At 34.8% G+C, this 20923-nt stretch overlaps 3 protein-coding genes across 6 annotated transcripts in view; all 3 read right to left on the reverse strand.

Annotated features, from left to right (window-relative positions):
• LOC18049120 (pheophytinase, chloroplastic) overlaps positions 1-1966 on the reverse strand; it is a 2823-nt gene extending 857 nt beyond the window's left edge. Inside the window, exons 1-6 of the mRNA XM_006441863.2 lie at positions 1504-1966; positions 834-945; positions 630-723; positions 323-500; positions 155-224; positions 15-69 (exon numbers count right to left, since the gene is read on the reverse strand). Coding sequence (XP_006441926.2) covers positions 15-69; positions 155-224; positions 323-500; positions 630-723; positions 834-945; positions 1504-1904 — 910 coding nt within the window. The 5' untranslated portion in view covers positions 1905-1966. The remainder of the gene's footprint in view (positions 1-14; positions 70-154; positions 225-322; positions 501-629; positions 724-833; positions 946-1503) is intronic.
• Positions 1967-3656: 1690 nt separating this feature from the next.
• Positions 3657-10464, reverse strand: LOC18049121. 2 transcript variants are annotated; one of them, XM_006441864.2, is made up of 13 exons: positions 10236-10464; positions 9221-9465; positions 9012-9141; positions 8804-8906; positions 8528-8651; positions 7534-7602; positions 7353-7391; positions 6689-6769; positions 6446-6493; positions 5439-5489; positions 5223-5291; positions 4561-4803; positions 3657-4165 (listed from the first exon to the last, which is right to left on the reverse strand). In XM_006441864.2, exons 2-13 carry the CDS (start codon positions 9428-9430, stop codon positions 3914-3916), a joined length of 1419 nt encoding a protein of 472 aa, XP_006441927.1. In that variant the 5' UTR covers positions 9431-9465; positions 10236-10464; the 3' UTR covers positions 3657-3913. The 2 variants fall into 2 exon arrangements, with proteins under 2 accessions (XP_006441927.1, XP_024045460.1); XM_024189692.1 differs by lacking the exon at positions 10236-10464 and adding an exon at positions 10010-10214.
• A 1468-nt stretch (positions 10465-11932) lies between these two features.
• On the reverse strand, positions 11933-20721 carry LOC18049122 (GPI ethanolamine phosphate transferase 3). Of its 3 annotated transcripts, none has more exons than XM_024189691.1 (21): positions 20344-20721; positions 19103-19453; positions 18972-19006; positions 18678-18796; positions 18446-18535; positions 18164-18287; positions 18001-18080; positions 17375-17452; positions 16893-17018; positions 16717-16806; positions 16567-16602; positions 16380-16435; positions 15664-15808; positions 15117-15552; positions 14929-15020; positions 14238-14787; positions 13884-14019; positions 13431-13472; positions 13059-13224; positions 12806-12889; positions 11933-12716 (listed from the first exon to the last, which is right to left on the reverse strand). In XM_024189691.1, the coding sequence occupies exons 2-21, from the start codon at positions 19366-19368 to the stop codon at positions 12573-12575; spliced, it is 2895 nt and encodes a 964-aa protein (XP_024045459.1). In that variant the 5' UTR covers positions 19369-19453; positions 20344-20721; the 3' UTR covers positions 11933-12572. The 3 variants fall into 3 exon arrangements, with proteins under 3 accessions (XP_024045459.1, XP_024045457.1, XP_024045458.1); XM_024189689.1 differs by having other exon boundaries at positions 19103-19471; XM_024189690.1 differs by having other exon boundaries at positions 19103-19666.
• Positions 20722-20923: the final 202 nt, after the last annotated feature.

Genomic DNA, 20923 nt, shown 5'->3' on the forward strand with positions numbered 1-20923 from the left:
GTGGGCGTGGGTACTAATCGAAACAAATGCGTCAAGTGCCCCTTCCTCATTGGCGGGCTCTCGTATGATCTGCAGTTTTGAGGTCGATTCATGAATTATGAGACGCCATTTTTGTAACAGGTTAAAATGGCATATAAGTGGAGAATATTAATACCTCAACCAGTGTTTCATCCACAGATTCCTTATTTGCATAAATGGACAGTAAAATATTCCTCAGTGTTTCCCTGAAGCACCAATGTATACACATCATAGATTTTTTTAATTTTGACTCTAGTGTTTTAGGATAATGAACAATGGACTGAATTAAGAGAAGAGAAAATACCTTTGTTTCACACGCTCAAATATAGCGGAAGCAATTGGCCTTTGCTTCAACAAAAAATCAATGAACCAAAGCAATGGTAACAATAGCTTGATTCTCCAATCATCAACAATTGCCTTGTTGTTCATGCCACCAGCACAATTCAACAGAACAAGCCCTCGAACAAGGGTTTGACTAGATTCTTATGGTAGAAAATATAGCAGGTTTATCGTAAACCATAGATACCAAAAAGGATAATTAGGGACAAGTGTTTCTTTGCAAGCAAGTTGAAGAATATCTGATGTCCAAGGGGAAGTTAAAATAAATATACCTGAGGCAGCGATAACACAAGCTAGGCTTCCAACAGAATTACCTATAAGCACAGTTGGCTTCTCAACAACTTCATCCAAGAAATCCAATATTAGCTGTATCAGTGAATCCCACTCAAGTTAGCAAGGAAAATAACTAAAGGTCAAGTGATTGACGACATAAGTACAGAGAAAGATCCAACTTCTGGCTAGGGAACATTGCACACCTGAGCCCATGCCTCCATGGTATATGAATAACCAGCTGGCTTATCTGAAGCACCAAATCCAAGAAGGTCAATTGCATAAACCGTGTAGCTCTTCGCCAGGGTGCCGATATTCCTGAAATTACCTCAGAGATGACAAGAAAAATATCAATTCCTCACATTATTTAATAGGATAAAGGAGTAGTGAACACACAAATTTTCATTCCCCTCTTCTACGGAGCGGTAAAATGAATACTTTTTCACTAGATTAAGAATTGGAAAATGGAAGAAGCCTATACCCATAAAAGGGTAATATGAAATGGAACCCTGAAATTCAGATCACTGGTTTGTCATCATCTAGGTGCAAGGAATAGAACTAAGTGTTAATGCCAATGCACCATGAAATAATGAATAGACTTTACTTTCATTATTCTTTTGCTTCATTGATCTTAATTAATTATTAGAAGTATAACACATATAAATCCATCCCTGGAGTTCATAATACATAACAGAGTCAGAGATATTACATACATAAGGTAAAGACATGCTCCATACAAAAAAAAAATATTACAGTCGAAAATACCCAGAACATAATTTGAATTGAATTCACAATAAAGGAGCTACATTTTTATGCACCCAATAATCAACCCGCTACACAATTCACAACAAGAAAGAGCAATCTTATCTCGCTAACCTGCGCCAGTGAGGAATGGAGGCACCAAAGCCATGGACAAGGAGTAGAGGAGGAGAATCGGGATGTGAATTTGGAGTTGAAGAAACCAAGTAATTGATGGAGTACTGACCCTTCCATTTCCACATTTTGCAACTCTCCCTTATCTCATTAACCTCCAGTTCCAGTGCAGCAGAAGCAGAATCCCCTCCACTGCTACTGTTAGTATAACTGATGGTAACATTTTGTCTCTTCTTCTCCTTATTCCTCTGCTGCAACTCCAACTGCAACTGAAACTGCCAAATCTTATTGCTCAATAGGGGCAAGCGCAGGCCTTTTACATCTCCATTTCCATTTCCAATCCTGAGTGTTGTTATTGGAATAATGAAAGAGGGAGCCCGAGCCCTTACCATCCACACGCTCATTCTTTTCTTGCTTTTTCAATTGAATATTTTCTGTGGCCTGGCTTGGCCTGCTCCTCCCCTGCTTCCACCTCTATGAGACTGTGGCTATGACAAAAACTTTTTATGTCCTTATTTATTTATTGGGCTTATTCCACTATTTTATGAAAATTTTACTGATATTCCTCAAAAATCAAAATGATAATACTTCGTCTAAAAAATAATTATAAAACATACATGCTATGTTTTAAAATTTTCAAACAAAGAAGAACTTTGTAGAGTTAATTAACTAGATTTATTTTAGTTTACTTTCTTGTGATTTAAATTATTTTATTATATTTAGCTACAAAGATTATTTTGTCATGAGTTTAAATTGATTATTTTGCCCTTATAAGGTAAAACTATTAAGAATTTACTTTAATTTCAATATTTTTCTAATTTTATTCCAAACTCATTGTTTCTAATACTACTTTACTAGTATGAGTTTTAATCTTTAATTAAACTAAAATAGTATCTTTAGGGCACGATACTCATGTAAATTATTGGGATGTCAATTTTATGTTATTTACACACTAAAGTAGAGAAAATCACAATTAGATTTTATTTTAAAATATTATACTATAAGCCACAAAATTAGATACATAAATTATTAGATACAATAACTCGTGTTTATTATGGTAATTTAGTCGCTATATATCATAATAATAAAATACTAAAATAAAACTTGTATTAAAGTTTATGATTAAATATGGTCAAAGAACCCAAGAAGAAAATCAATAGAAGGATCTAATTTATTAACTATACGAAATTTTTATTAATTTGTATTTTTTAAAAAATATTGTGAATTCATTGCAATTAATATCTAGAAATAGGGTTGATTTATAAAAATAGTGGGGTGTAAAAAACCTTATCCAAATACTCCATAAAAAGTGAAAATTATCACCTTTTTCGATGTACTCCTCTTGAATTTTTTATTCCTAAGGATAAACTTCAATTCATTCCCAAATAAAATGATAATCTCTAATTTGCTTTCAATGAAACCTCAATTTATTCTTTATTTTCATACAAAAGATGAGGGGCAAATAAGGAATGTATTGATGGATTTTCTTTTTTTTAATCTTCTTAACAATAAATGGGGTAAATTGATATTTTTATACTTTTAGGTGATAAATTAAAGATTTTCATTCTAAATTGGGGGCAAATTAAAATCTATCTTATTTCTAAAGGCACCATGTGACTATTTTGCCTAACCGAGAGAGCCATTATTCAAACACCAATCTCTTTTTTTTTTTTAACAAACACACTTTCATTTATTCTTTAAGCTTTTTTTTTCCCAAAAAATGATGAATAGATATTGAAAATTTTGTTTTCATTTTTTTATTGAAAAAATGAAAAACAACAAAGATTACTGCTTCCTTGTCCATACTTTTTCGTCCTATATTACCTTAATTTTAATCGTTTTCTCTATTAGACACTATTAGACACATTTTTAAATTCAAAAACACAAAGCATAGTGCATCATTTTCATTATAGGCATTAACACCTGACGTACACATTCTCCAAATGGGATTAATGGAAAAAAATAAATAAAAAAAGGTGACTCCTTCGGCCAATCTTATAGGTTCTAACGTTTTGAAGGTAAGTTTTATCTTGTAACATTCCCACAAAATTTAAAATCAACTGGGACGAAAATTTTGAAAATACTATGATTAGCACAAGCATTTCAACAATACAGGATGTAATAAAAGCTCATTGAGTTGAAACTTGAAAGCAAAATTAGGGCAAGGTCATTTCTTTAAAAGAATAAGGCAAGATGCACCACATGAAATACCTGTGACCAAGCCTCAAAAGATTCACCAAGCCCAGTATTTTGCTTGCCCACGGCATAATTACACTTGGCTTCCCAAACAAATAATTGCTGGAGCTCGGACAATGCAAGGATTCAATTTAACTTCATAAATATCAGCCGGAGCATAATTACACTTGGCTCCCTAACAAATAATGCTGGAGCTCGGACAATACGAGTATTCAATTTAACCGTACATAGATGTGCGGGGTTTTGGTGGTAAGTAAAAAGACGTGCCACTATCAGTTGAGGAGTGCATAAGAGGATTACATCTATCAAATACTATCCGCCCCCCTCGGCCAATTCTTCCATGAAATTTGTGAGTTCGTGCTATAGTGCCATTCCTCGTAGAAGAATCTGACGGCGGAACAATACCTGCAGCGTCCAATTTTTCTGGCACAAGGGGTTTTGTGAACAACAAAACTGGCTCGAGAGGATCCTGAAACCCCACAGTTACATTTTCAAAATGATGCACTGCTGATATTCAGAAATAAAACAAGGATAAAACATTTTCTAAAGTTTACTTAAATCATTTTTCTTTCCAACCACAGATAGGTCAATAAGTCAAATACTGGAGCTGACAGAGCGCTGGCAGAATTAACTACAAACCCACCAGATTTATCGTGTTAATCGATTGTTTTCAATTAACACGGTAACCCGGCTCGGGTGTTACCTCTGTTTCTGTCAGTGCTCTGTTGAATATTTCTGTTTCAAAATCAGCATTCATATATGTAAGTAGTATGGCAACAGCAAAATATCATGTGTAATAATTAGGCTACTAGTTCTGGGTCCAGGAATAGAGATAATCAGATTAGGAGCAAAAGCTGTATGTACCAATTTATGTAGCCATGCATGTGGCACATGTCGCCGCCTGAACTCTTGCTTCATGCTTGCTGTAGGAACTGGAACTAGGTTGGATTCTGTGAAAGGCTGATTCTCAATTGCAGTAGATTGCGAATGTGGATGGCTAGGCGCAAGATCATCTGAGTCCATAAATTCATCCTCACTTAAACCGAACTTGCAAGAGACAGATGGAAATCCAGGAAGTGCCACATCTTCAAGGAGCTCAATTTCATGCTGATAATTCAAAGGAGTCGGGCACAATGTGAGCAGAAATCAATAGATTGTACATGCACCATGGTCCAAATGCAGAGACCATTTGAAGTTCGGGCCATGTAGGAATTAAATTTTAATATGCAAAAATAAATAAATGAAATTAAAAAAAAAAACAAAAGTTCTTGCATAATATTCTTGGAAACTTCATTGAGATATCATTTTGCCCTTAGAATAAGAAGGCCATGGGCAATCTGCCCCCAGCACATTCACCATAAAGATCCAGTCTTTTTCATCGTGACTAATTGTTAAAATCTCTTCCATCCGTTATTGTTAGCACAAGACAGTTATTGCACAAGTTCCTAAAACTTCCTAAGATAGAAGGCTATTGACAACATTTCCAACAGCGATGCAAGATGATGCAATGTAACATCATAGCATACCTTGAATTTCATTTGGATCCTTTGTAGGTTAACTTCCCCCTCCATGACCTCTCTCTTTTTTTCTTCTCTCTGCAGACATGACATTCTAAGGTAATCAGAACTCCACATTCTGAAATCTGAAGCAATGAAAACGCCAAATAATTACAGAAATTGGTATTACCGGAAAAATAAAAGATCAGTGAACATTTATTTTGCTATTTCAGTTAAAAAGAACACCTTTATCAAGGCCTCAAGTATACTCTTTGCTTGGTCAAGGTTGCGTCTGACCTGAGAAGAGTAAATCCAAAAGAGAATATTTCAATTTTTAATGAGAATTATGAAAAGATAGTGTACATAAAATTTGAACCCCCCCCCCCCCCCCAACCCCCCCAAACAAAAAGAAAAAAAGGTGTTACCAGCATGTAAAGGTAGACCTTTGGAAAATAAGAACATATTTTTGTTTCTTCAGCATCATCACAACAATAATTCACCACAAAAATGAAGGACAATCTTGTTATCAAAAGCACCGGAAGACCAGGAAATAAGCAAAGTAAATTTCAGCTAAGGAAACTGCAGACAATATATAGTCATTGTCTTCACACTATTGTTCGGGCCCTTACATATTAACTTAGTGGCAAATTTATTTGACATCAGAGCTAGTTTAAACCATGAGGCCTTGTGTCCGGCTTCTCCCACGAGATTACATCAGTATCTAATTCTTCTTCCCGTCTGTATTTGGGTGATTGCGCATTATTGCAATTGTCTCTATTTCTATGTTCTGTCTCTGCTTAGCCTTGATCCATATGACAGGTACTTTTGCTAGTAGTCACACATTTGAGGGCCTGTTAGAGATTTTAATACTATTGTTTGGGCTCTAACCTACTAGCTTAAGGTTTTAAATCAAGCTATAAATAAATATTCATAAATAAAATTGGAGATTAAGGACTATTACAGCAAAAAGGACATAAATAAAACAACATTAATTTTTAACAAGTTAAAGTCTTGAATAAAAAAGAACTTGGTGGCAAGATTATCCATTATCTCAATTTTCTTCCAGTCTTTCATTAGAATGCAATAAGACAAGCGTTTACACAGAAAAAAGTCATAGGCTCCTCCAAGGGAATACAATGTATCAAGCTTGGGAAAATGACTTCATACAAATGAATTGAGTATATTGTTTTAAGTTACACAAAGTCCATAGCGAGGAATCAGGATTGACATTAAAATAAAGATATAGTGCTTACCTGGCGAAGCTTTTCAAATGATTGCACGTTATTCTCCCTCCTTTGCATCTGATCAAAAGATTGGCCAGCGTTAGCATATTTGCCAATTCAGTAGCTTACTTAAGGTCTACAAAATATGGGAAATATTACTTCCCTGCATCCCCATAACCCCCTTCTTTTTTGCGCCCCCCACCCCCTTTTTTCTCCTTTCGAAAATAAAAGTTTCCAAAATTACATACAAACACAGCTATCTCAGCCACATACCCTTCGTGTGTGGAGTCTGTGAGCTTTCTCCCTCGGTCTGAAGACATTATATGGGTTGGTATCATTAACTGGTGGCGGAGGCTGTACAAGTAGTATTAATTATTAAAAAAAAAAAAAAACTGTCATTGTCCACTCCAGAATGCAAAACAAAAACAAATTATATTAGAGAGATACATGCACAGAAAACACACACAAACTCAAAGGTACAAAAAGCTGATTCTACAATCACCAGCCCGCCCAAAACAATATTTGCAAGTACAATATTCAAGTTCTTTTATTTTCAATGGTTTTGAGGTAACATTGTAATGGCTGGTTCAGACCTATATAGGGGTGGATAGGCATGCTTTGTACAGAATGGTCCTTATCTGTTTTTGAAAAATTATGTAGATTTTGTATCCCTCCCTTTGGCATTTACCACTTTGGAGGACAGCTGACCTACATTTCTGATGTACAATCCTTCATCTAAATCATCTCTAAAACATTCTGGCTTTTTACAGGGGGGAAAAATTCTAAAAAAGATACAACTTTACACACTGATAATGAAATTTACTATTTTGATAAATGAAAACGATGGAAAAGAAATTTGATGACACCGCATGTGTCAAACTGCCAAGCAGTGATCAACATAAGCACTCTCCATACATAACTAATTGATAACACTAACCTGCAAACGCCGCAATATAGGTTTCTGCCATCGTTCACGCTGGCCTCAAACATGAAATAGCACAAGTGAAAAGCACGTACAAGTACTCACAGTACAGAAAAAACTACTTAACTTGGTTTGCACCAATATTTATGAATTGATACATCAAGTTCAATGAAACATTTAAAATTTTAAACCATACCTTTTCTTTCCAATAGTGATAAACAGACTGGAAGACTGCATATCCAACAGTGGTCTGATCTTTTAAGGCCTGACATCAAAAAGGGGATAGGGAATAGCAATTGTCACAACTTCTTGAATCCTTAATAAATCAATCAACAAAGCTACATAGTGAAAATAAAACAAAATGCAGAGACAACCAAATATTTTAAACATGACTCTTTTTCTTTTTCTAGCACTAAAAACTAACAGTTCTAGGCTTAAACGATAAATTTTAAAATGTCATGCAAAGGAAGGCGTATACCCACTAAATCGTATGAATCACTAAACAGACAGTAAAATCACCAGAGACAGACATTAGTATTGACTCTTAAGCCATCTGCATTCGCAGGTGATTGAAAAAAGACTAAATTGCATGAGTCCATACAATTTCACAAACAGCAAATAGTTAGCAAATGATCTGGACAAATTAGTTTCATATAACTAACTATGTCTTTGGTTAATCCACAGACACAAAACAACCTTTAAAATGGAAATACACAAAAAGTAACTGAGTAGGCTGCTGTGTGACACAACAAAAGAAACAGTTGTGGAATGTCTATTGTTAAGTGTCAAATAGCAGAAGCAAGAAAGGCACTAATTTACTAAAAGTTCCACAGCCAAGGTCCTTAATCCTTACCTGCTAGTTCTCAGAATCTGTAGAGGTCACGGTCTGTTTCATTACAGTGCGCAGAAAGTATCTTATAGTTTTTGTTGTTCTTGTTTAGTGCCTAATACTCCTATGAGGTTTGAATATTAATATATATAACTTCCTATTTCTTAACAAAAAGGCAGGTCAATCTAATTGAATCCATCTCTTTTGACAGAGACAAGTTTCTGATCACAGGTAACTCAAGTAACTGGAATTTAGGAACAAACAATTTCATATGATATAGCTAGTCAAGGAACAATGTGAGGTTGAGCCATAACCAGCACTGAAATTAGAGAGCATTCAAACAGTCAAAACAAAGTATCACCTCAATAGCAACACCTAGTTGCAGTAGTATGGGAATGGGCGAACCAAGAGTGGGTGTTATAAGTCCTGCTCTTTCCCGAGCTTTATGATCCAACACCTCCAACTTAAACATAAGAGTCTCAAATCTGTGGTTCATGCATGTAATCGAATGAATGAATTGGAGATGAATAAGATTTACTGTATCATCTTTTAACCCAAATTAAATTACATAAGTTGAAATTGCATCCACATAAAAATCATTAGAAAAAAATTATATTAGATAGATATGGTGAACTACTTTTCAGGGGGAAGAAGTTTTTGATCTCTATTGAATTCGTCAAGCCAATCCTCGTCTTCATTGTCTAAGTCATACTCAACAAAATCCCCAAGCTCAGCCCGAGCTGCCAATGCCAATAATTGAAATTTGACAAGCAAAGTTAAGTTAAACAAACGTTATAATTATCAAAATAATCTGGATAGAAAATTTTACATCAACAACAACAGACCTCCTCTCGCACGTAAATAGGAAGTTGGCTGATCAAATGTCTGAGAATAGTCCCGTTCATACGTGTCAACAACCACAAACTGAGGTGTGGGTATTTCAGAAGCTGACTTCTTGCTAGGGACTTGATGCACCTGATGTATATACAGTAAGTTCACGGTGAAATCAACAAAATGAAACAGTTTTAAGTATTTTGTAAATGCTGAAACGTACCTCTTGACTGTCATGGTCAAACGAAGAGGAATTGAGACGGAGGAGGTGTGAGTTGCGTGTGGTGGTTGCAGAGGGAGTAGTATTAGCGGCAGTAGAACTAGTAGGAGGATTCGTGTCATTGTTGTCGTCTTCAAAGTCCTTAAATGACTTAACTATGGGCAGTTTCTTGTGTATGTCTAGCGGCCGTGGCCGAATTGATAGCCTACTCATTTCCCTTTACTACTTGATCTCATTCAAATACAATCCTAAAACATGCATTAAAACCACAAAATGATGATTACGACAATGACAACAACATTAATAATAGCCCATTTATAATTGAAAAGAAAAGAATAGCAGCACAAATTAAATTATACAACAAAAGTTTTGTATATTGAGGTTAGGACAAGATCTCTGATATTAAAGTTATCTGGCGTTTCTGTTTTCTTTTTCTGTTGGTCTATTGGCGATGCTGATTCTTTGAACCAGAACCATGCTTTACAGGTTTTCAATGGACCACAAATGACCTAGATAATCTTATATAAAAGAAAAATATAAAACAATTCCACCTCTAAACCTAAATCTACTTTGTAATCATATCAATTCACATCAATATAAGCTGGAAAAAAGAATCAGAACAAGCAATGAGCACAAAGATCAAAGACTAAAGCTTCTGCCCTAGTAATATTATAATATAGAACAAACTAACCGAAGTATATCGAAAAGAAGATCAAAACAGAAGAAAGGAAAATAAAAAGTAAAAAAACAATATTACTTCTGCGATGAAGAGCCGTTTCAAATCACACTTACAGAGCATAAATTAACATGCATTAACATAGAGAAATTAGCAGCTGAAAGGGGAAAAAGAAAAATCATCTTTATCGCAATATAAATCTCGGGTCAAGGGCCATCGACCCGGCAGTGCTTCGTTGGTCCATTTATTTTGGATCCTTGTGCGATATTTCACTTCATTCGCAGAAAACCCGTTTTCGAAAATGCGAAGAAGAAGCTTTGAAAGAAAGCTTAAGATACTCACCTTACAGCGTAATCCAAGGGCTTTGAGCCAGTATCAGTGAAGCGAAAAAAGACACCAAATGTTAGCTCTATTTACTGGATTGTAGGGTTTCTCCCGCGAGAATAGCTCAGTGAATCGCCCATTCGTTTACCCTGGCATATCTTTTTTGAGAAAAAAAAAAAAATTGTTTACCCTGGTATTAAAATGTTTTAACGGTCAGCACTCAGCAGGACGGCTTTAGAGTTTTTGGGTGCTGACCGCTTTAGAGTTTTGGGGACCTTATTGGGTTTTATGAGATGTTTTTTATTCTTCAACTTTAATACCTAAAAGAAAACTAAAATTTGTCAAAGTCTGTTTAATATTTAGTTATTAAATTTTAACATAATTAAGAAAATCTTTAAAAAATTTTAAAAACAAAACCTAAAAAACTGTGAAGAAGATATTATTTTACGTCTATTATAATTATTATAAAAATAAATAAATAAGAAAAATATTATTTTAAAATATAATATCTAGAGTTGTAACACATAAAAAGTTAAAGAAGATGAATTGATGATCAGATAATGGATATGTACATTATATTTCAAGAGACTAATTTTTTTTAAAATGACCTAATTAATGTAATAATTTTCTTTGTATTGATTTTTGAGATTACAAGATTTTTAATTGAAAATAAAAAGGAATACTAAAAGTCTAAGATTCTAATGTTAAATAATTAAGATTTCTTAGAAAATTGAAAATTTAAAGAATTTATATTTTTTCCTTGGAAAAACTAATAGTGAATGAATAAAAGATTAGACAGTATTATTAATTATATTTATGTAACACTAAGATTAACAAATATGGATAGGCTTTTTCACAATACATAATTTAAAAAAAAAATTCATTAATTAGAGAATTATTAAGGCCTTTTTAAAATATAGAGTCTTAGGCGATTGTCTTATTTGCTTATACTTAAAGCCACCAAACTTGGTTGATGGACTTGTTTGATACATTTGAAAAAAAAAAAGAAAAGAAACTTCTAGTTTATTTGATAAAGTATCAAATATCGATGACAAAATTATATGTTCACGGTGATCTAAGTAGTAGTTCAAAATAGCAAAATCCAAATCCGGATTCGGATGTAAGTGCGTCCAATCTGGATCCAAATTTATATTTTAAAATCCACATCCGCATCTAGATCCACAAAAAAACATGCAAATCTAGATGTGGATAATAGTCTTGTAGATTATGGATGGATTTTCAAGATATCTAGATCTGCATTATGTATTCAAATATAATTTAAAATTCAACAAATTTATCTACGAAAATCAAATAAAATCGAATCATATTTCAACAATCAATAATTCAACTCCTATAATAACATACAATACCACCATAATTCCACAAATAAAAATACCGCAAGATAAATCAAATATAAAAAATGATATAAATCCAAGCTTAGCACCACCACAAATAAATAAAAACAACACAAATCCACATAGATTACATTTTAAACCATCGCAAATAAAAACATCACCATAAATCCACATAGGTCTGATTTTCTTCATTTAACTTATAAAATTTTTTAATTTAATTTTAATTTAATATTTAATTAAAAAATAATACAAATCTTGACATCTGATTTTTCGAATGCAAGTGATCTGAATCCGCATGGATTTTGAATTTTAACATGTAGATCCGCATTTTTTATTGTACCGATCCAAATTTTTCCAAATTTGAATTTTGCAAATCTTTGCAGATCTAGACTGAACCCAAATCCTTTTGCCATCTGCAATAGTGAAGGCATAAAGATTTGTGGCAAAGACAGCCAATCGGCACATCAATCAGTTTCCTCATCAACCATTTCACTGTCTGTCTTATTGTCCTGTCCTTTAATGTTGATGCCGTTTTTGCTCTTATTCTGTTCTTCAAATTTTCTTCTTTCACTTCCATAACTAAAGGGAGAAAATTTTTAGGAAAAAAAAAACAAGACCGAGAGCCAGACATGGAGCTCACGGCAGCCGTGCCGTCCGTGGCTAACCTTGGATCTCGTGCTAGTATTGTTCACAACCACGTGTGTACCTCAGACTCGCAGCTCTGAGTGGATCAGTGCAACATAATACTAACGTAATTGGCTGTCAAGATTTGTAAACACCGAGACAGTTATGAGGTATCTCTTCATACTTCATGCAGTGACCTTGTAGTAATCTCAAAAAGTGATATAAGAAACCAAATTCGGCCAGCACATAAGGACAGCTGAGTGGATCAGTACAACATAATACTTCTAACAGATGCAAAATTTATCACATTAACATTATTAGATTGATGTGAAATAGAATAATATAAAATAAACAAAGCAGACTAATTCCACATTAATCAATCCCAGTGATCTAGAGTTGTCAGTTGTGTGCCATCTTCACGTCGACCAATGTAGTAGAACCAAGCCAAGCAAATTAGGATGTCAGTGAGAATAAGACCAACCACATCAAAAACAAACTTTGGAGCAAATAAGCCCCATACCTGCAAGAAAAGGATGATGAATGGTTGTCAAAAAGTCACCAAAATTATGAAGTTCGAAAATCTACGTGACCATGAAAGAAATTCATTACCATTAGATGCCGTCTTTGTATGATGACACAAATGATGGTGGCTATGACTGAGGCGGCAGTAATAAGTCCATACATCAAATACATCTAAACCATCATTTGTAAAAAGAATGGAAAAAAAGAAAAAAAAAACTCAATAAGCCTTGCTGCCAATTAGACAAGTCAAGCACAGGATAATCCAACATAGATGGCCATAATACCAAAGAAGAGCAAAAAATGATACATTTATGACACAACATTCGGCTGATAACCTTACTTGAGACAACTGCAAGTGAAGGAGTCTTCTATCCTGGTCAGTACGACCCAGCAATTTTTGGCGTGCAACTAGAAATGGAAGTCCAAAGACTGGAATGATGTGAGAAAACCCAAAGGTATCAATTGTAAGAAGGATTGCTTGTCTAACGAGGACGAACTCATCATACCTGAAAGTACGTGCCCTCCCAAAATTATTATCTACAGAACCATGGAAATGAGCCCCAAAATGGGAACAGCAATAATGATGGTGAAATCATCAGAAAGATAAAATTTAACACATCATTCACATTTGCTACTTTTCCATTGAGATTTAATATTGGGCCAGCTAGTTCACCTATTTATGATGCAAAAGATGCAAATATCCAAGACTCACCCAATAAACGCAGCACCATACCGGAGTCCATCGAAAGCACACCTGAAGAGAAAGTTGTTACAGGTTATGGATCATACAAACACATAGATGACTTGAGCTTTCCTGAACCAATTACGATATTATAAGATCTCCTTGTACTAGAATAATAAAGCTATTGAGAAATAGGATAAACCGGTTATATAAGTTTGTTGGAGCTAAGTTCTGAAACCAAACAAAGAGTAGAAGAGATAAATCCATTAGTATTAATAGACCTAAAATAACAAGCATTTACTAGTGTCCGGTGACGAAGAAGAGACAATTACAATATAATAAGATCTCCTTGTACTAGAATAATAAAGCTATTGAGAAATAGGATAAACCGGTTATCTAAGTTGGTTGGAGCTAAGTTCTGAAACCAAACAGAGTAGAAGAGATAAATCCATTATTAATAGACTTAAAATAACAAGCATTTACCAGTGTCCGGTGACGAAGAAGAGACAAGTGGCTAACAGACTCCATTGTGTCACAGAAAGAGGGTCAAAAGTTAGGATTCCAGCCACTTTATCAGTAGAACCCCGTTCTATGTTTCCCAATCTCATAATACAATAACCTGTCGAGGGAAACATGATCAAATCCTTTTGGAAAAAGTGCAAAACAGTGATGCTCGTGAAATCTATAAAGGAAAATGAACATTCTTTAACCTGATTAAGAAAACATAAAATCGAAGGCAAGAGCTAAAGGAGCACAGAAGAGTGGAAGACAATGTCTCGTAAAGATGTGATAAATATCAAGTTAAAAGCACCAATACATAGAGATAGCAAAAGTCACCTCCAGTTATGGTTACTAAAGCAACCAAGGGCCCTTGCTTTCCGGATAGAACAATGATTGTAGAACTGCAGGAAGATAACATGGCCAGTGTCTTAATAAGCAAATGCATTTTGCTTTCTAGATCTCTGTCCTTATGAAAAAGAGGACTAAATGCCAGCAATAAAAGTTGTCCAAGTCCAATAGCATATATTATCCTTGGGATACAATTTCTTCCAATCCCTTGAAGCATCAGCATTGAACTCAATACATCACTTTCTGATGCCCAATGTACAGCTATGAGGATATAACATAATATAGTACCCAATACAACATACTTCCAGATGCTGCGACAAGAACTCCTAGCCATTATAATATACAGCAAGTAAGCCAAAAAAATGAGAGCTAAAATTGGTATAATTTCAGCCATGTATGTCCACACAGGATGGCCTGGGTCAATTTCAACCAGCCATGAAGAATGGGTACTCATAAATAGAGAAGTCGCAGCCTGCTTTGACAACCCAACTTCAATGGTAAATCGTAGAATGGTAATCAACAAAAGAAAGATGATAGCCTGCAAATATATAACTCAACATCACAATAACTTTCAATGGATTATCTCATTAAACCCCAAAATCAATACATATATCAAGAAATTAAAACTAAGTTTGTTTGTAACTTATTAAAAGCAAGTACAAAGCTTACTGATACCTACTTCCATTAGCATTTTCTCTCTCTTGACTGAATTACGTAATTTGAACATGGCAGTTGTGGCTAACAGAAAACTTGCCACTTTCCCTTCTTCCACTGAACTCAAAGTTTAAAATAATACATATTAAAGGAAAAAGAATCAGTCGTCAGAATAGAAGGTGCAATCATGGAACCAGAAGTCAGACAACTTACAAATATAACTATTTGACAGGAAGCTGCATGCACGGATCACCACCATAAACAAAGCAAAAACTAACTTCACAAATATCTCAGAATCTCCAAACAAAAGAGAAAAGCCGTTTACACTTTTAGTCATCATAGCAAGGAAATAGATTGGTAATGAGATCAAAATAATCGCAAAACCAATTCCCATCATCTTCAAGTCAAACTCAGTCCATTTTGATCGTGCCAGCTCAGCAACATTCAGTAGGAATTTAAAATAAGCATCAATTTTCCTTTTAAGAGGTAAGGATGAATAACAGCTCTCATCTTTAAATGACAACAAATTCTCAGAGCTACAAGACCAATTCTCCTCTGCTTGAGCATACATATCTGATATGTGTAACAAGTCTTCAGAGGAAAAACCAATGACAGATGAAGCTGAATAGACATCAATGTATCTTTTCACCTACATTAGCAATGCATAACTGGTGAGAAAGAAGAAAAGAACCAAAAAATAAATCAAATCAAAAGCTGCTGTCTGCTAATAATACAAAACCTCAAGGACGCCTAAAATCACCTGCCAAGAATTGATGCAGAGTACATTGCAATAGTTCTGCATCCATTCTTCCTCTTTTTGATTTGGGCAATTTCCCTCGATGTTGTTCTCCAGATTCCATGTACCAGCACCCAAAGCATATAGCTCAGGGCTGACACGCCCAATACTGAAAAGAAGATAACCTTAAAAGAATATCATTTCTGATATAAAAAATAAAAAATAAAATTAAGAACGAACATGAAAGCAAATTAATGACACATCGGGATAGCAACAAGCTAAATAACTACTATGTTTATGTTTTCTCTCTTACCAGAGGAAAAATCAACACATATCTTAAGAAAATGGAAGTTAAAATAAAAAATCTACGTTTTATTATTATATTTTGATACCCAGGAATCCCTCAACATTTGTATGTTCACTGAGTTTAAGTTGGGCATTACTGCTAGAAATACCTACATAAAGGGTAGGTGCTATTGTTCATAAGCTCACTCAAGATAACGAAATTATATTGAACTTCATGATGAAAAACAGATCAAGTGCACTCTGTGGGCATGTTGTTGACAGAAATCTTAGGGCTACAAGCAACAGTTTTGTACCAACATCACTAGCCTGGCCAAAACAAATTATGGCGGACTTTAAAGGAAAATTAAGTCAAGATGTCAGGTCGTTATAAATTTTTGTAGTAGTTAATAAAAAATAATGACTACAATAACAGTAATGGGATGCTTACACGGCACCTTCCAAAAGGAAAGGGGACGCCAAGCAAGGCTGACACTGTTGCTGCAAAATCAAGCTGTAGCAGATTTTACTCAATACATCGTTTTAAGAAGGGAAAAAAAAAAAAACAATTCCAATTAGGTGACGAGAGAAACCCAAATGAGCCACCCCAGGAAATATAAAATAAAATAAAACAACTATTCTAACCTGTTGGAAGGAGCTGATGCATGTCTTTTTCTGATCCTGAAATTGGATGATGAAAAATGAAATTGATGTAAACAATTAGCATCCTAAAGGGGTCTCTAAGACAAAAATGATGCTAGCAAATATGTAGTCATCAGAAAGCAGAGAGAATACCAAATCTATTTCACAAGATGAAGAATCGAATTCAGATGGCATGGTGGATGGAGGTTTTTTAAAACTCATGGCAAAAACAGATGTTTCAACCTGCAACATGCAAGTCAAGTTAGCATGACTGAGGAATTAGATAATTAACTCAATTTCCCATTCTACAAACAAGATTGACATTACACCTCTTCGGCACTTCCTCCACCATGATCACCATTAATAGTTTGCCCATGGTCACCCATCACAAGAAGGAAAGTATTCTCGTGCAAACCACCCGGTCCAGACTGGTTATCCAGCACTTCAATTACTTTCTGAACAAAAATAAAAGTTGGTCCAAAAACATAAACAGAAAATGTAACAAGAGATATAAACTCAAAATAAATTCCTATGCAACAAGAAAGGAAACAGAAAAGGTGAACGGATATGTCATTTTATGTGCCTAAAGAAAATGTTTTCAATAAATCCCTTATCATGGAGAAACCAACAGAAAATTATTCATTAATAATGAAAAAGACCAACCACTTCTTTAGGCAACAGGTGTTGCACCTCAAGAACCATTGATCAATTTACCAACAAACATAGACGAAAATTTCCTGGAAGGAAAATGCAAGTTCAAGACTATTTTAAGTGTAACCAAAAAGAAAATGTATGTCGCCAACAAACTCACATCTAAAATTTCATTGTACTGCTCCAACTTTTCTATCATTGGAACAGAATCTACACCAAGAATATGTCCAGCATGATCCTGAACCAAGTAGAACATAAAAATTAGTTTATCTAAAAGAGCCTGCAGAATTACACAACGGTAAATTGTGTGAATGTAAAACCTTGGTAACTTGATGCATGTTGTCAAAAATATAGAAGAGGAATAAACTCATAATTTGTTGAGAGAAATAGACAATTAGGAGAATGAGAAAAAGGGCAGAAAAAAAAAAACAGTATTTGACCATATTTGCTTCAAATAAGAACAACCTAGATCTATACTATTCTTTTGGATACCAACTCCCCAATTCCTTTTCAATGCCTTTGATAACGATAAATTCCTTAACCCAATTCTTCAATCCAAAATTCTATACAATAAAAAATTACTCTCAATACAATGGAGAAAAGGTTGCAAAAAAACTAAATAAGAGCTATTTATTCAGGTCCTTGAATCTTCATCTGTAGAAATGCTTCCCTGGAATTTTACGGTGTATAATTTTTATGGGCATAGCTTGTGTCAATAAGCTTCAAAATGTTCCAGGTTTATACCTAAAAGTGACCAAATATGTTTTACAGAGAAAGCGTGTTTACCACACCAAGAAAATGAGCTATAAGAACATCCCAATCTTCTTCGTACAAAGATGGAAGTAGATGCTCAATGCATCCGTTGTCTACATGAAATAGAAATACCATCAAAATCTCCATAATGGAAAGAGAAGATTAAAGTCGAATGCACATAAGAACATTAAATAGCCTACCGTATGAAGATCTTTAACATTGAAAGACGGGTAGGGATAAGATTTTTTGAAATGATGAGGAAATAACTGCACCCATGTGTCATCTCCCATCATCACTACTCGCTTTCCATTTGAAGCCAACTGAAGGTGAGTCATAGATTAGAATAATTTATACAAAATAAGAAGTGCTCCAGGTTGCATAAACAACATGTAATCAAATATTTTCATAAGGAATACCAATATACCAAAAATAAAAATAAGTAAATACGACTTCCACGAAGAGAGATCAGGAAACAGACCTGGTGTATCAAGTTATCTTCAAGAATAGCTGGAGCACCAAAACTATTTCCAACATCAATAAAAGTTGGCAGACCACCAGTTGTCAAACCCTATAAAAAAAGGGGGGTAAAAAAAGAGAGACGAAGACATAACTAAAGTCAAAGAAACTGTATATATGAAACATGTACATCATGCCTTGGGAACTGGATTTTAAAGAACCTAATAACTTAGCAGAGAAAGAGCAGAAATGACCTTCAATCTTTGCAAACTAGTAGTAGGTGGATCAGCAATTGCTTTGAAGATATGGGCAGATGTTTTAGTAGATGCCAGCTTCTGAAGCACTCGCAATTTATCCATCCAAGGTTTTGATTCTACATAATTTACTTGGGGTTTTAAGCTTGAGCAACAAATAAATCAATTAAAACACTGAGTTGGGAATATGTAAAGGGGAAAATCTGGGTTATAAAATTCCACATATTGAGAGACAGGGTTGTTTTTAATGAGAACGGAAAAGTAGCGACAAAGGAGAGTAAAAGGAATACTGACCTTTGAAGAAGGTACTGGGAGCAACGAAATCAAATCTGAATAGCAAAGCATGAAACAGGAACACATATCAGATTGAACCAATTTCATAAGTATTAGTTTTTATTAGAGGTGTTCCGGATCGGAATGAGTACCTGAGGGCATCAAGAACAATAATGACAAGACGATCAACAGCAGGCCTTGTCCAACAGTGTGAATTAGATTGGTTTTGATAGGGATTTGATTGACCAGTGAAGCAAGGGGATTCAGAAACATCAGAGCAATTGCTGTAATACGGGAGCTCAGTTCGAGTTAACAGAAACCCTCGTGTGAATATGAGTATGCCTACTATGTGTAACATGGTCAGCATCACCATTATCCTCCATTTCCCTCTCCTCCACCAATCCCCCACCTCCATCATTTAACTTTTTCTTATCTTCTGTTATACTCTACCAAGCGCGAAATAATCATCTCAAAAAATTCAGTGAGTGAACATAGAATGGGAGCTTCAGGGACAGAGAAATCTGTCAATTGAGCAAGGCAACTTAAGTTAAATGTCACTGTCAAGCAATTTGTAGTATATATGCCTAGAAAGCTGGATATTGTCAAGAGTATCCTGCAATCTACAAACTTAACCATTAAATTCTCTTGAAGAAACAACAAAAGTTGACAAGTTCCTTGCTTTCTTTATTTATTTTGCCGCCATGCCGAGACTGAGACTAAACCCAGAAACATAAACAACAAATTAAATAAAAATCAGACAAACAATTAAACGGAAATAAAGGCAAACTCAAATTAAATTCAAAAACACAGGATAAACTGTCTCTATCTTTCTCAAATCCTCTAACTTTTGATTCTCTCTGATTCACTCTCCATGTGATCACATCAAAATCAAAAGCTATATTAAATTCAAGATCAAAACAGTAAAACAGCTGGAAGCAGTACGTTGTACAAAAATCCAAACACCTCAATTCTGAATCATTTAGCAATCCTGGGAGAATAGACCAAACACAATAGTATAAGACTACAGTAGACTAAGCATTTAGAGTGTTTTATTATATTGCCATTTTTTTAAGGGAAGCCGAAATATAAAAATAGCATTTTAACAAAATGAATACATTAGTTTAGTGTTGCTAAACTAAAATAAACAGTCTACTGTCCTGGATAAATACAGATTCAAGCACAAATCATAAATCACATTGACACGAAGCCTGAGAGGTTGTAATAGCATACATTATGGACAAACACAATGCCAAGAAACCAACAATTTTATATTGAGAAACAAGACGCTGTGTTTGCATGAAATAAATCGGCGCGGCTACCTTGATCAAAATTCGGCAACTGAAGAAATTATTAATTAAGACTACGAAACTTGAAAAATGAGAAATGAAAATACCATGAGATGATGAGATAAACCGCCGGCGGCGTGGCTGGCAGTCCTTGCGGCAGTCGTCGCTAGTCAGAGAGTCCGGGATGGGTGGCTGTTTGAAGTCTGAAGTGGGATCACCGTTTCGGTCTTCGACAAAGAGATGAGAGAGGCTGACAAGCGGCACGGCAGCCAGCTGTCGTCCGCCTCCGGCCGTGGCGGGTGGCGGGTGGAGTGTTATCGGCGGCGGATGGGGTTATGTCTGAGAGAGTGAGAGACGAGAGTGATGGTTTGTTTGTCTAAACTATTTAGAACTTCAGGGCTTCTGCGTTTTGAATCAAAACTCTTGATTGAATTTTTGTTTTTCCCTTAAAATGAAATTATTAGTCGCCCAGAGATTAGATTATCAGTTAATCATCGATTACAAAAACAAAAAAAAATTAAAAACTTTTATTTTGCATTCGTCCACTTTTGTGTGTCATTTCTATTATATATTTATTTTTTATTTAATATCTATGAAGAGGTCATTGGGCCCTCGGCCAGGTAGTTGGAGTTGTGAGGACAGCGGTTTAAACTTCCACAAAAGTACAGTGAGGGTTAAATATTTATA

This window comes from Citrus clementina, unplaced genomic scaffold (assembly GCF_000493195.1).
Source record: "Citrus clementina cultivar Clemenules unplaced genomic scaffold, Citrus_clementina_v1.0 scaffold_3, whole genome shotgun sequence".
NCBI lineage: Eukaryota > Viridiplantae > Streptophyta > Magnoliopsida > Sapindales > Rutaceae > Citrus > Citrus x clementina.

Coding starts and splice junctions, on each gene's coding strand:
- LOC18049121 (XM_006441864.2), bottom strand. CDS start 9,430: ATGAGTAGGCTATCAATTCGGCCACGGCCGCTAGACATACACAAGAAA. Junction 8,652..8,803: donor AAACTTCTTCCCCCTGAAAA/GTAGTTCACCAT, acceptor CATGAACCACAG/ATTTGAGACTCTTATGTTTA. Junction 6,494..6,688: donor ACAGACTCCACACACGAAGG/GTATGTGGCTGA, acceptor TCTTTTGATCAG/ATGCAAAGGAGGGAGAATAA.
- LOC18049122 (XM_024189691.1), bottom strand. CDS start 19,368: ATGATGGAGGTGGGGGATTGGTGGAGGAGAGGGAAATGGAGGATAATG. Junction 14,788..14,928: donor GAGAGAAAATGCTAATGGAA/GTAGGTATCAGT, acceptor ATATATTTGCAG/GCTATCATCTTTCTTTTGTT. Junction 13,225..13,430: donor TATGGTGCTGCGTTTATTGG/GTGAGTCTTGGA, acceptor ACGTACTTTCAG/GTATGATGAGTTCGTCCTCG.